Source organism: Carassius gibelio, chromosome B4 (genome assembly GCF_023724105.1).
Source record: "Carassius gibelio isolate Cgi1373 ecotype wild population from Czech Republic chromosome B4, carGib1.2-hapl.c, whole genome shotgun sequence".
Taxonomy (NCBI): Eukaryota; Metazoa; Chordata; class Actinopteri; order Cypriniformes; family Cyprinidae; genus Carassius; species Carassius gibelio.
This window is the reverse complement of record NC_068399.1, coordinates 12,277,453-12,292,038: the sequence shown is the minus strand read 5'-3', so window position 1 is coordinate 12,292,038 and position 14,586 is coordinate 12,277,453. Positions and strand designations below refer to the sequence as shown.

The following is a 14,586-nucleotide window of genomic DNA, read 5'->3' as shown; positions in this document are numbered from 1 at the left end:
AATGGTTAATTTGTTAATATTACCCAGAATATTGCCCAATCACCAGAAAATAAGGGCATGTCTGTGGTTGTTCTGAACACAAGGTTATTTATTCTCTTTTATTCTGGTTCCTACACACTGTAAAAAAAGAAGAAAAAAAAGGAAAACGTTCTGGTTATTTTCTACTAGATCGTTATTCATCATGTTTTTCCATTTTCAGGAAGAAAAAAGAAAAAAAAGACAGAAATAAAAAATAGACTGCATTTGTTTCTGTTTAGGATATTATATCATTATCTGGATGACCATGAGTGAATCCATGTGTCTACACTTTGCTTATTTGTCATTGTCATATATATTTGATGTAATAATTTTAAATGTGTAACACATTTGATTTTAGGTTTATATTTATTTGATCTTGTAAACGGTCTCTAAGGAAAAAAAAATTTCTAAATAAGGCAGAATCACTATCTGTTACTGTGGCACTGGAGATCTTACTCGCCTCAGATGTGCAGATGTCCAGTCAGACAGGATCCTGTACCTTATTCGCAATCATCCGTCAGTCCTGTAGATGGCAGAGAAGACAGAAAATTCACGTTAGAAAATTAAGTTGGCGTGAAATTCTGAGTTTAAAAGAACTTTTTAATAATCTGAAGAACGTTTTCCCGCTATAAAGAACGTTTGCTTATTGAATGACTCTTGAATTGTGGGTTGCTCAGTTGTTGCGCTGGAGCTCCGACAGGGGGCCTACAAGGGTAGGCTACAATTCTGCCAACAGCATCACCAAATACTTGAATTTGAACACTGCCAATGAAGTTGATGGAAGTATGATATAATTAACATAGGACATTCATTCAAATATGCAAGCTTATAACCTATACCCTAATATTCTGAGTTACTAAGCCTACTCAGCACTAAATCCTACTCTATCTTAAAAAGAGAACATTTGTTGGTAAAAGTAGCCAAAAACTTCGCGACTACCGAGTTACATTTAAACACTCAAATCAGAGTGAAACATGGCCTATTAATTGATTATGAAAGTTATCTAATAAAGACGAAATGGGACGGAGACAAATCTTTATGTGCAATGCCAGCTCGTTTTAACTAAACTACCCGGATTATTCATTTGCACAGATTGCTTCAGAAGATAAAACAGGGGCCAATCTCGTGAGTGTGAAGCGTCTAGACACCAAAATCACCGGAGCTCCCTCCCAAACACTTCGGATGGGTGGGACGCATGCAATAACTGCCCTGTTCACACTCCGGGACCCCTGAAGTACACTCGAGCCTCTCACTCCAGAGAGCAGCCAGTGCGGGATATAGCCCATCACATCCTAAGATGCTACTCATAGTCCTCGTCTTGTTTTTGTGTCCGGTTTTTCGGTGCCAAACCGAGGATACTGAATTGTCAGATGTTGCATTTGAAGAATACACGATCTCTGACGTGGATCCAAATGCGGTAGGATTCTCCTTGAATTTCAAATATGAAAATGTCATCTTGATTATAGTCACATCTAGTATCTGACCAGTCTTGTGTTTGTCTTAAGGCTCCTCTCAGAGTCGCGCGGCAGGTGAAAACGCTTCTGACGAAGGTAAAGACGCGCGAAACCCGCGCTCTCCGTCGGGGTTTTAGGATTTAGTGACTGCAACAGTCAAGATAATAGCCACTTTAAGACTTTAAGAACACTGCATTTAAAATTTCATACGCAGTTCTGAACACTTCAGTCTTGCTGTTTGTTGATGGAGAGTGTTATAGCACGCGCTTGTGTGTCTTAAACTTTGATATTGATTTCATGAACACTTGTTTCATGATTATTTTACTGTTTAAGTTTTGCTGTAAATGGGGGGAGGGAGGGGGGATTAATGAATTCATGAGGTAGATTGCATCAAATATGAGACAAATCCAAATTCTGCTGTAAGCTCTAATTGTGTCATTATTCAAGTCAGTTCAGTGTTTGTTCAGTTCATTTCAATAATTGTGTAAAGTTTATTAATTATGAAAGAAGTTCAATTCAGCTATAAGTAGCCCTGCTGAAGAAGACAATATAGTGTCATTATTAAGTCAGTTCAGTTTTGAAAAGCCTGAGGTTAGCTTGTGAAAACGTACCCCATATGGTAGGACAACAAGCCCCATCAATTTCTGGACCACAGCTTATCTACCATAGTTATTTTAGCGGAATTTGGAAGATTTTTTGTGAGGACTTGACCAAACAATTATTTGGTCAGGAACCCAGATTAGCACAAACCACTTGGCTTCATCACGCATGATTTTATGACGAGTATTCTAAATATTCATGTATATTTTAATTATGGTCATAACTTGCTTCTGTCTGCCAGGAAACTAAACCTCACATTCAGGAGTTGTCCGTCCAGACCACCATCATTTCCCGCTATGCTTTCACTGCGGTGTCGTGTAGCATGCTCAACAGACACTCGGCTGCTACTCAGGGGGTCTTTCAGTTCCACATCCCCACCGCTGCATTCATCTCCAACTTTACCATGTAAGTGTGAACATATACAAACCATAGGCAAATACCACAAATATTTGATTTCGAGAATTTAGAAATCGTTTTTTTAACTTGAGCAATAGAAATGTCTCCTGAAAGTACATTCAATGGTCTTTGAAAAAAACCTTGTGAGAATGGATACCCACAAGGACTATGATATAGGCTACTACGTTTTGCACTTTCAATTGGGCTGTTAATGGGTAAGTTGTTAAAAGACTCCAGTACTGTGTTTATATCTTGAGAGAGGTTATTGAAGGGTCTGAGAGAGTTCAGATTCTCATTAACCAACAGAAATACTGTATTTTTGGTAAAATGTTGTTGTTTCTATGGCATTAATGACAATTCTCATTTCATACTGTTGGTATGGTGACAAAGGATTGTGGGCGGACGAGTATTTCCAAGCCAGGTGAAGGCCAAAGAGAAGACGAAGAAGGAAGGTGGAGAAAACAATGGCAAGAAGAACAAGAACACATCAGAGCAGAGGTGAAGATAGCGAGTTACCCTCAAATGTTTGTGCCATTAATTTGAACGTGATTATTCATGTAGCTAGTTATAATTATTTCCTGCTCAGCAAGATTCTTTTCAAACTGTGGCTCTGCCATGACTACAGTTGTACTGAAAGTATGAAGTGACCACTGAAGAAGACTATATACGTCCTTATACTCACTATAGCACCCCTTGTGGCAAGCCTGAGAATTCAAGACGTGCTTTCATTGCGTTATTACCTGTTGCAAAGTTTTGAGCCTTTTATTGTGTAAATTCTAACACGTGTATTTAATTAGCTTGTAAGTGAGTGAACAAGAAATATGAAAGATGATGAGAAACTGGAGATATATTTTCTCTCAAAGATCGGCTGTATTTAAATATGGTTTGGCAAACCTCGTGACGGATCATTTGGCAAGATTTCCAGAGTAATGTTTTCTTCTTTCCTGTGTCAGTGAGGGTGAGATGGAGGTGTTTCGAATGGAAGTCACCATCCCTGGACGCAACCGCGCTGTGTTCCTCCTGACCTATGAAGAGCTGCTTCAGAGACGATTGGGACATTATGAGCACGTGACTAGTGTGCGGCCAATGCAATTGGTCAGCAGACTCAGCGTGGGAGTTACTATAGTCGAGCACTCTCGCATTACGTACCTTGAAGTCTTACCCCTACGAAATGGCAAAACTCAATCTTCCAATGGCAATGGGAAAGCAGATGGTAACCAGCCGAATCCAATTTGATTCTTGAGTGTGCATGTAGATGTGCTGTCACTGGTTTGGTTTCAAATATTAGACTATTTTACAACATTGAGCTTCCAAAACTGCAAGATATATGGCACTAGTTCCGTTTATTCCACTTTTGTCTGTTTTTAAAGACCTATTAATAAAACATAAATAAAACTACAGCAGGTTATTTAAAGTTGTCAAAAAGTAAAATGGTATATGATCATTTGTTTACATCCAGGTAAAGTAGGACCACCAGTTCCCACAGTAGTCAAGCAAAATGAAACCTTCTGCAAGATCCACTTCACTCCCAACATTGTCCAGCAGGCCAGGATTGCGACCAACGGCATGCTGGGAGAATTTGTGGTGCGCTATGATGTAGAGAGAGAAATTGGCATTGGCGATATACAGGTATACATACACTCATACTCACAATATTTTATTGTATTATTAACATGCACTTTTATCTCTGAAATGTAAGTTATTTAGCTTTTTTGTCTTACTTTTCATTTCATTTTTGTTGTTTTCTCTTGGCTTCCAAAATTTTTGAAGTCCATTCAGAAAGTGATGAAGTCACTGCAGACTAATGATGACTCCTCCAGCACACTGAGCTCATTGCTCGCTCGTGTACACACACTTTACAAAGATTAAATGGCTGTCAAAGTATCTGCTTTCTTTCAGGTGCTAGATGGACATTTTGTACACTATTTTGCCCCCAAAGACCTGCCTGTCGTGTCAAAGAATGTTGTATTTGTGATTGATACCAGCGCTTCCATGGTTGGAACCAAAATCAGACAGGTAAATAAAACTGAAGAAATCAGTTCTCCACACTCAGATGAATGGTGCTAAAATGAATATACAGCATTTCTGTCTTCAGAGATGTAGTGTGTTATTCTCTGAAGGAGGGAATGATATTGTGATCCGTTTTTTTCCAGCTGGTTCTTGTGATCTCATAGCTGGACACATGCACATGCATACACCCATCTCATAGCAGAATGACAGAGTTCAACAGTTCTCTTTTAATATCTCTCATGCAGACCAAAGAAGCTCTGTTCACAATCCTACGCGAGCTGCGGCCCAATGATCACTTCAATTTTGTCACTTTTTCCAATCGCATCCGTGTGTGGCAGGCGGGCAAACTCGTGCCAGTCACTCCCAACAATATACGTGATGCCAAGAAGTTCATCTACATGATCTCACCCACTGGAGGTAGAAAATCATACACACTCCTAAACACACCCTGTTACACATTTAAACCATCTAATTCATTCTCATTTAAATCAAACAAGAAAGAAAAGAAACAAGAACAAAAAACCCTCAATGTGTTGTTTTCAACTGAAATAAATATGAAAGTAAATACATTTCCAAAATAAGAAAAGCTGGCAACTAGCTGAAATAAATACCTTTGAAATAATATGATCACTAAACCAGAAATAACAAATAAAGGTAACATAGAAATGTTTAAGAAAACAAAAAACTAATAAAAATGACAAAAAGCACATAGCAAAATTACTAAAACTTTACATTTAACATGAAAACTTAAATTTAAAAAATAAGTACTATAATAGTATTCAATACAATATAGATAGATGCTTGACCAACATTGTTACTGTTAACTGCTAGTATATTGATTTGGAACGACATGAGAATAATTAAATAATGAGAGTAAAATTTTTTTGTTGAACTCATTTCCTCTTTAATTTAAAATGCTCTCAGGCACTGACATCAATGGTGGCATTCAGACAGGCTCGGCCTTACTCCGTGACTACCTCTCCAGCAAAGAAGAGTCCCATCACAACAGCGTGTCACTCATAATCTTCCTGACCGATGGGCGGCCCACCGTTGGTGTGGTTCAGAGCCCGGTCATCATTGGCAACACCAAAGCAGCAGTGCAGGAGAAGTTCTGCCTCTTCACCATTGGGATGGGTGATGACGTGGACTACAGGCTCTTGGAGAGGATGTCCCTGGAGAACTGTGGAACCATGAGGAGAATCCCAGAGGATGCAGATGCCAGTGTCATGCTCAAAGGGTGAGCCTATGAACCAGTTAAAGTGTAACTCAGGCAAAAATAAATATTTTGTCATCGTATATACTCAACCTTCTAATCCCTTAAGACTTCACTATTTTTGTGAAACACAAAAGGAGAAGTTTAGCAGAATGTCCTAGTGATTATTTTTAACATCATGAAGCTTCAAAACTGACTAAAAAGTAAAAATAAACTATTATTTTAAAGTGTTATCAGTTGATCTAAATCAGAGGAACAGGGCCATAAGTTAATGCTCGCTGGAAAAAAAAAAAAATAGGTAGGCTATTTTGTAAACACCCTAGAAAACATTTAGCAATTCCCTAGCAACGTCTCAGAACACCCTGACAACCATATAGCAATGCACTTAAAGACTCAAAACAACTGCATAGCAACACCCGGGCAAATATTCATAATATGAGGCAAGTATGACAGCACGTGTGGCATTTTGTGACCACCCCCCAAAAAAAACAAAAACAAGGCAAGGATAAAGGTCAAAAGTTGAAATTGGAAGACAAATCTTTACACAAGGCTTAGCAATTGGGCCCCACTCTAAAAGTTCAACAAGTTTATGGTAAAGAATGCATAACTTATTAACCCACAATCTGAAGCAACAGTGTAACACTGTGACCTTATTATTCCTGTTCTCCCCTCTTTCCTGTCTGTCTTTTACCTACTATTTCTCTATAGGTTCTACGATGAGATCGGCACTCCGCTGTTATCTGACATCCGGGTGCAATACTCTGAGGATGCTGTGGAATACATCACCCAGAACCTTTTCACAAACTACTTCAATGGCTCCGAGCTCGTTGTAGCCGGAAAACTGACCAATCGCAGCTCAGATCTGCTGCACGTTCAGGTTACCGCCAGCAACAGCGAGCGAAGTATCGTGCTGGAGAAAGACGTGTCAATACACGAGCGAGAGCAGGAAACTGACCGGCGGCTAGCGGAAGCAGAGGCCGGTCCAAACGCGAGGGATTACGTGGAACGACTGTGGGGATACCTGAGCGTTAAAGACGGGCTAAAAGGAAGACTGCGCAGTCAGACGAGCGCAGAGCGGGAAAATTACATGCAACAAGCTACAAATCTTTCGTTAACGTATAATTTCCTTACGCCACTCACCCAAATGGTAGTGGAGAAGCCACAAGTGCTGGTCGATGGAACTTTAGCACAGACACAGAAAGAGGCAGAGGCCACCGAGGCTCCGCCCCCTGCTGAGTCATCCAATCAGCTGTTGGAAGACAACAACAGTTTAACGCCCCAGAGCCTGCACAGAAATCAACCGCCCAAGCCGATTTCTGCAGTCTCCAAGGCAACAAGTGTGTTTATTTAAATAAAGTTAAACATTTGTTTTAGATCATATTTAGAATCGTTATGACTGTCATTACACAATCGGTCTTGAAAATATTAAGGCGACTCAAACGATCCATGACGATTTCACTGTTTTCCATTTATCTCCAGGTGGCGTCAGTAAACCTGCCAAAAAACCTGTGATCTTATCCAAAACATCCGGTATTTTTACATTTTTCTACATCTGTGTTGCATTTCAGTGCGAATGTGAGTGAGTGTAGTTGAAAGTGGCCGTATTGTCAGTTCACATCGTCTGGGCGGCTTGTAATTTGTTCTGTTCAGGTAAAGGGGCCTCATCAGAGCACAGTTAATTGCTACTGACAGTTATGTATGGGCTCTAATTCACATGCCTGTCTTTGGGGGTTGATGGGAAAAAAGGCAAGATTTCAACAAACCCCTTAAGTAGTACACTTCAGAGCATCAGTGCATAACTCATTGCTTACTCTTTGTACTATGGATATGAATACTTTATTGGCATGGTTGTTACACACACTATACTGCCATAGCATCAATACAAACAATACAAGCAGTGACCAAGAAAATAAAAAGATTAATGTTTAATTAAACAATAAAGAAAAAAGTAATAATTAATAGTAGAAGGTGCCACAGATGCTAAAAATACTAAATGTTAAACAAACAAACAGCTACATAGCAACACAAAATAATGCCAAAGCATCAATACAAACAGTGAACATAAAAGTATATATAGTGATATTGATAAATAAAAGTAAAAGTAAAAAGCAACACTAATGCTACAAAAAAACAATATGAAAACAAACAGCTGCATAACAACACACACGCTATTGCCAAACTATCGATACAAACAATACAAGCAGTGACTAAAAACAAAAATATATAGTGATATTAACAAATATAATTAGAAGAACAAAGTAAAAGGTGCCAGTAATGCTAACAAGATGCAAAACAAATCAAAATAAAACAAAACTAAAAAACAGCATAAAACAAGAAGGTATAGGCTTTTGACAGTAAGCAAACACTCTAGAAACAGCACAACAAACTCATAAAAATGCACTCAGAACACTGCAACACCCTGGCAACCATTAATATTGTGGAGCAAGTATGTTAGTGTGTTTGGCATTTTGTCATATGCACATCAGAATACAGGTGCATCTCAATAAATTAGAATGTCGGGGAAAGTTAATTTCAGTAATTCAACTCAAATTGTGAAACTCATGTATTAAATAAATTCAGTGCACACAGACTGAAGTAGTTTAAGTCTTTGGTTCTTTTCATAGTGATGATTTTGGCTCACATTTAACAAAAACCCACCAATTAACTATCTCAACAAAATAAAATACTTCATAACACCAATAAACAAAAAATAAAAACTGTACATGTATTCAGTACTTGGTAGGGGCTCCTTTTGCTTTAATTACTGCCTGATCAGTCAGAGGTGATCAGTTTGTGGCACTGCTGAGGTGGTCTGGAAGCCCAGGTGTCTTTGACAGTGTCCTTCAGCTCATCTGCATTTTTTGGTCTCTTGTTTCTCATTTTCCTCTTGACAATAGCCCATAGATTCTCTCTGGGGTTCAGGTCTGGTGAGTTTGCTGGCCAGTCAAGCACACCAACACCATGGTCATTTAACCAACTTTTGGTGCTTTTGGCAGTGTGGCATGCGCCAGATCCTGCTGGAAAATGAAATCAGCATCTTCAAAAAGCTGGTCAGCAGAAGGAAGCATGAAGTGCTCCAAAAATTTCTTGGTAAACGTGTGCAGTGACTTTGGTTTTCAAAAAACACAATAGACCAACACAGATGACATTGCACCCTAAATCATCACAGACTGTGGAAGCTTCAATAAAAATTTGGGCTATGAGCTTCTCCACCCTTCCTCCAGACTCTAGGACCTCTGGCGCTGTCTGTGGTTCAGCAAATTCCTTTACACGTCTGTGTGTGGTGGCTCTTGATGCCATGACCCCAGCCTCAGTCCATTCCTTGTGAAGTTCACTTATATTCTTGAATTTATTTTTCTTGACAACCCTCATAAGGCTGCAGTTCTCTCGGTTGATAGTGAATCTTTTATTTCCATGCTTTTTCCTTCAACTCAACTTTCTGTTAACATGCTTGGATACAGCCAGCTTCTTTGGCAATGAATGTTTGTGGCTTACCCTCCTTGTGAAGGGTGTCAATGATTGTCTTCTGGTCTTCCCCATGATTGTGTAGCCTAGTGAACCAAACTGAGAGATAATTTTGATGGCTCAGGTGTTTTGAGTTGATTAGCTGATTGGCATGTCACCATATTCGAATTTGTTGAGATCCTGAATTGGTGGATTTTTGTTAAATGTGAGCCAAAATCATCACAATTAAAAGAACCAAAGACTTAAACTACTCCAGTCTGTGTGCATTGAATTTAAGTTTCACAAATTGATTTGAATTACTGAAATAAATGAACTTTTCCATGACATTCTAATTTATTGAGATGCACCTGTACATTGATGCAGTCCGTGTTTGTGCATGAGGGGTTAAACATAGTTTACAGTAATCCAAATAATCTTTTTCAAGTTTTAAATGGGGTAAATCTGTTAGATGCATGCATCAGATGAATAAAACATGGCTTCCATTCAAGTTCAATCTGAAAGCTTTGAAAAGCCACTTTTCTGTTGGAATGATTTGTGATCTCATATAAAATGTTGCATAAGATGGAACCACACATCACACTTGCTAAATGAGAGAATTCACAGGGGTTGTTCATACTGCACATAACCGATGTGCTTGGATAATTTGATTTACTTACATACAACAAAGTATTTAACCACAACTTTTAGAAAGAAAAAGTATAATACATTCACACAATGTTCTACAAATGGTCCTTATTCAAGTCAAAATGGATTAAATCATATTTTCGGTCTCATTCATTATCTATCTATCTGTCTTTAGCTGATGGCGACCCTCATTTTGTGGTGGAGGTTCCTCACAGTAAACTGACAGTGTGTTTCAACATTAATGGAGAACCAGGACACATTCTCAGACTGGTGACTGACCATAAAAACTCAGGTAAACAACTGGAATGCACTTTTTGTGTGTGTAGTATTTACAGAGTATTTTACAGGATTAAACTGCAACTTTTTTTCAGCTGTTTATTGATATTTGCATTAGTGACGATTCTTGGCCAATTTAAAAGGACAGTTCACCCAAAAAAAGAAAATATGTGTCATTTATGCACCCTTAAGTTGTTTCCAACCTGAATTATGCAGAACACAAAATATATTTACCTAGAAGAATTTTGTTACTCAAACAGTTGACGGTAGATATTGACTTCCATAGTATTGACTTCCAATGGCTACCAGCAAATGTTTGATTACTAACATTATTCGAAACGTTTCTTTGGTATTTAACAGCTGAAACACATTCATACAGGTTTGGAACAACTTCAGGGTATGCAAACTAGAATTTTCGGTAGCACTTTATTTTACAGTCCTGTTCCCCATGTACATACTGTACTTATTATAGTAATTACAATAACTATGTAATAACTAGGTACTAACCCTGAACCTACCCCTAAACCTAACCCTACCCTATTGTAGTTACCTTGTGTTACCAGAACTTTCTTAGATAAATACACTGTAAGTAAGTACACTATAAGTACATGTTAGTACACGTACTGTAAAATAGTGCAACTGAATGTATTACTTTACATTTCATATTTATCATATTTTAACTGATATTTAATATTTATTTGTATTATTATTTTAAATTGTGTAAACTGTCATTTCATACTAAATTTATACTTTATATTTATAAAATGTTATTAATATGAAGCCTTTACATGAATATGTATGTATTTGTTCCCATTAGGCGTGACTGTGAACGGAGCACTGATTGGAGCTCCTGCTCCAGCCGGCAGTCATAAAGAACAGAGGACATATTTCAGCACCATAACTATAGTAGCCAATAAACCACACCGTTCTTACATTGAAGTGACCCCACAAAAGGTCATACTGGACGACCGGGACCGGATGATCCTTCCATCCAGCGCCAGCATTTCTGTCGAAACCGCAAACCTGGCTGTGGTCATTATTGCTAACACAAACGTAACAGTGACCATCCAAGGAACTATCCAGTTTGTCATCTTATTCCACCATTACAAAAACCCAGCACCCTATCAGCGGGACCACCTGGGGTTTTACATCGCTAACAGCAATGGATTGAGCAAGGATACGCATGGGTTGCTAGGTAAGCAGTAAGCGTGCATACACATGTTTTAAAATCTTGTTGTAATGTTGCGGGAACTTGAGCAGAGGTGATCTATATGCAGGGAGTTAAATTAAAAGTAGAGTGCACTTTTAAAAATAAAGGTTCCAAAAGGGGAACCAAGAAGAAACAAAAGAACCATTTTGAAAAGCATTTTAAAAACCTAGAGAACCTTTTGTCGACTATAAAGAACATTTTCTGAATTTGAAAGTTTCAATGGATGTTCAAGGTTCTTCATAGAACCATGGATGCCAATAAAGAATTTTGTTTTTTTAAGAGAGTAGGTGATTTCGGAAAGGCTGGCAATAGCAAGCTAGCTTTGAAAGAATTTTTTTTTTCAAATCATTCTGGAAAGTCACGCCTTTCTTAAAAATATTAAGCTTTAAAGTTCAGCTTAATTAAGGGCGTGGCAACTTGAGTGACAGGTGGATTGCTGCTGCTGTCACCGCCGTCGCGCTAGGTGGGCGTGGCTACAGCAAACAGCTCCCGCCTTTTTGCCTATTTTTGATTACTGCAGTGACGCGCTGCCAAGATCTTAGAAGAGCTTAGAGTGTGAGAAATATAATTTAATGGCACTGCACTAAACAAGGCACCCAAAATCGTTAACAGGCAATGTGCTTTCTGTCTAGTGGTGCGATAACCTCCCCAAGACGATGATCTTGTTTGACGACAGCGTGAAATATTGTCGAAAGCATCAATTATTGTCAATATTAAGAGGATTTGGCATTTCCAATTAATGTATTCATGTTACATTTCTATTTAATTAGGCCTATTATTATTAAGTTATTTTTATTATGAAATTAAAATGACAATAAATTTGCGACGCAATAATTTCCGCATAACTGACGCTCCGGAAGAATAACAAAAGATTAGGCTATTTACTTAGAAATTAAAATGTTTTTAAAAAAGGTATTTTAAATTGGTCTATTATACAGTGAATTATAGGCCTATAATTATAAAACTGCAATCATCAATAGAATCAATTAAATAAATAGCTTTATTTCGAGCACTGGCATTCAAAAACAACCCTGTTTAACACTAAATACGTTTCTTCACATTTTTTTCTCAGAAAAAGTTTGTAGCAGTCAATTTGGCCATGTTTTCTCCACAAACATGCACATGAAAGCTAAATGTAGGCATAGGAAGCGCAGTAGACTTTGGAACAGGTCTACAAATTCTACATATTAAATGAGAGATACATTCTTGTACTTACAGGCCAGTTCCTGTATGAAGACATTGGATTGACGCAGCTTCCTGGAAATGTCAGCATGGCCGGAGAAAACAGCACACAGGAAACACTAGGGAAAAATATCACTCTAACAAGTTACCCTGCCCTAAAGGTGAAGGATCGCACGGTCACTGTCATTAAGAAGAGCAGGCAAATCTACTCTGGAAAACAGACTGTAGACTGCTGGTTTGCCAAAAACAATGCGGCTAAACTGATTGATGGACAATACAGTGATTACGTGGTGTCCCATCTGTTTGACACAGGAGACTGGGCTAATGGAACCAACACACACTGAGACTAACACACACACACATATACTTCTACTGGACTGATGGGTCGTGACCCAGATATATTCACACAAACAACATGAGCAGCGTTTTAAGTACATGATCTATATTCAGAAATGTGTGAACAGGTTTATTGTAGTAATCTAAAAGAAAATATATTGTATATGTTTAGTTAATATAATAAGACTGTTTGGTAACACTTTATTTTAAGGTGTCATTGTTGCAAGTTACTTACTATTATAATAACAATATTTTATGCATAATTGCATGCAAGTTAATCCTAATCATATAGTAGGCACATGTAGTTAATTAATATTACTCAGTACTCAAATGCATTATTACACTGTAACAATGACACCTTAAAATAAAGTGTATTAAGTGTATTTTTAAAAAAGTGTGTGTTTTTTTTTTTATTGTACTAATGGATAAGGCTGTTTTCTTTTTGGTAAATAACAAAAAAGTAAAGGATAAAGTAGTATACAATAGATAGATAGATAGATAGATAGATAGATAGATAGATAGATAGATAGATAGATAGATAGATAGATAGATAGATAGATAATCAATAAAGATCTCTATAATTATTTTGAAATATTATTTTATTTTTATTTAAAAAAACACAAAATCAAACTTTTGATTCAGCTTCAGTTCAAGAAATAAATTAAAATAAAAAAATGAAATTATTGTTAGGGATGTATGACATATTGGTACAATATCTGTTATTGGTCATTATTAGCTTTTTATATATGTATATATATTTGTATGTATACATATACATATATAGATAGATAGATATGCCATTTATTGGTTATGCATAATGTAGAAATAATCATCTTATCAGTTATCTTAATGACATGCATTCCTCTGATTTACTAATCTTTCAGATGTTTATTAAAGGTAAATAATTTCAACACGTTACTAATGTTTTTTTTTTGTTTGTTTTTTTTGTTTGTTTTTTTTTTATTGTATGTATTTTTCAAATGCTAAATTGCTTGAAATATGGTGTCTAAATAGATAAATAAGTAGAGAAATACTTACAGAACCTACCTTCGTAGAAAGTTGGTCATTATTGTGGCAAATTGAAAGGGTCACTATTAGCAAAGTGAATGAATGCTAATGTTAAACAAACCTCAACAGCACAAATAAATACTGTCACAGTACCCTTTCAAAAGATACACCTTTGGTACCTTATTTACCCCTAAAGGGTGCATATTAGTAGCTTAAAAGTACAGCCCCAGTGTTGGTAGTTGGTACTGCCCCAGTGAGAGCTTTAGTACCTTTTTTCTGAGAGGGGTGTTATATCCGTAAGTTAACAGCTGAGAAATTGAGACCGACTCGACTAATGTCTGGTTGAGAGTGATCTGTTTGGCCCCTGTCATCAGACTGGGGTCAAATGGTTTTCAGGACCCACCCCTTCCAGGTGTTCTTACCCAAGTTTGCTTTACTCTTAGAGCCCCTTTGTCACACAGGACTTTGTTGGCTGTGGTTATTAATATACTTCACATAAAAGGTCTGGAGACGTGACTCTGCTTTCTGATAACGACAAAATATGTTAACGTTTATCCACAAAATGACCCTATGGTTCAAATTACGGTTAATGCAGTATAACTTTGATAAAACAATTAGTATATAAAAACTACATTAAGAACACAAATCTTCTGAAAAAATAATAATGTATCTAATTCTAAGTGACAACTTACTGCTACAAAATTATTTCTAGATTGGACTTTATATTACAAGCAGTCTTTCATATCACTTCATAATTTATGTTTAAGTCACTCAAACTGTAGTTTTATTAGTTT

The 14,586-nt window shown here is 37.3% G+C and overlaps 1 protein-coding gene across 1 annotated transcript; it reads left to right on the top strand.

Annotated features, from left to right (window-relative positions):
- The first annotated feature begins 1,194 nt into the window (after positions 1 to 1,194).
- LOC127956762 (inter-alpha-trypsin inhibitor heavy chain H5-like) lies at positions 1,195 to 13,959 on the top strand. The gene is made up of 14 exons (XM_052554943.1): positions 1,195 to 1,435; positions 1,524 to 1,568; positions 2,314 to 2,477; positions 2,859 to 2,966; positions 3,422 to 3,681; positions 3,928 to 4,097; positions 4,368 to 4,484; positions 4,724 to 4,895; positions 5,403 to 5,715; positions 6,400 to 7,028; positions 7,171 to 7,221; positions 9,956 to 10,072; positions 10,874 to 11,251; positions 12,485 to 13,959. Exons 1-14 carry the CDS (start codon positions 1,316 to 1,318, stop codon positions 12,790 to 12,792), a joined length of 2,952 nt encoding a protein of 983 aa, XP_052410903.1. The 5' UTR covers positions 1,195 to 1,315; the 3' UTR covers positions 12,793 to 13,959.
- The last annotated feature ends 627 nt before the right edge of the window (positions 13,960 to 14,586 follow it).

Excerpts from the sequence above, each read along its gene's own strand:
- LOC127956762 (XM_052554943.1), top strand. The coding sequence starts at position 1,316 with ATGCTACTCATAGTCCTCGTCTTGTTTTTGTGTCCGGTTTTTCGGTGC. Across the intron at positions 3,682-3,927 it reads TGGCAATGGGAAAGCAGATG|GTAAAGTAGGACCACCAGTT; the intron begins GTAACCAGCCGA and ends GTTTACATCCAG. Across the intron at positions 4,485-4,723 it reads TTGGAACCAAAATCAGACAG|ACCAAAGAAGCTCTGTTCAC; the intron begins GTAAATAAAACT and ends TCTCTCATGCAG.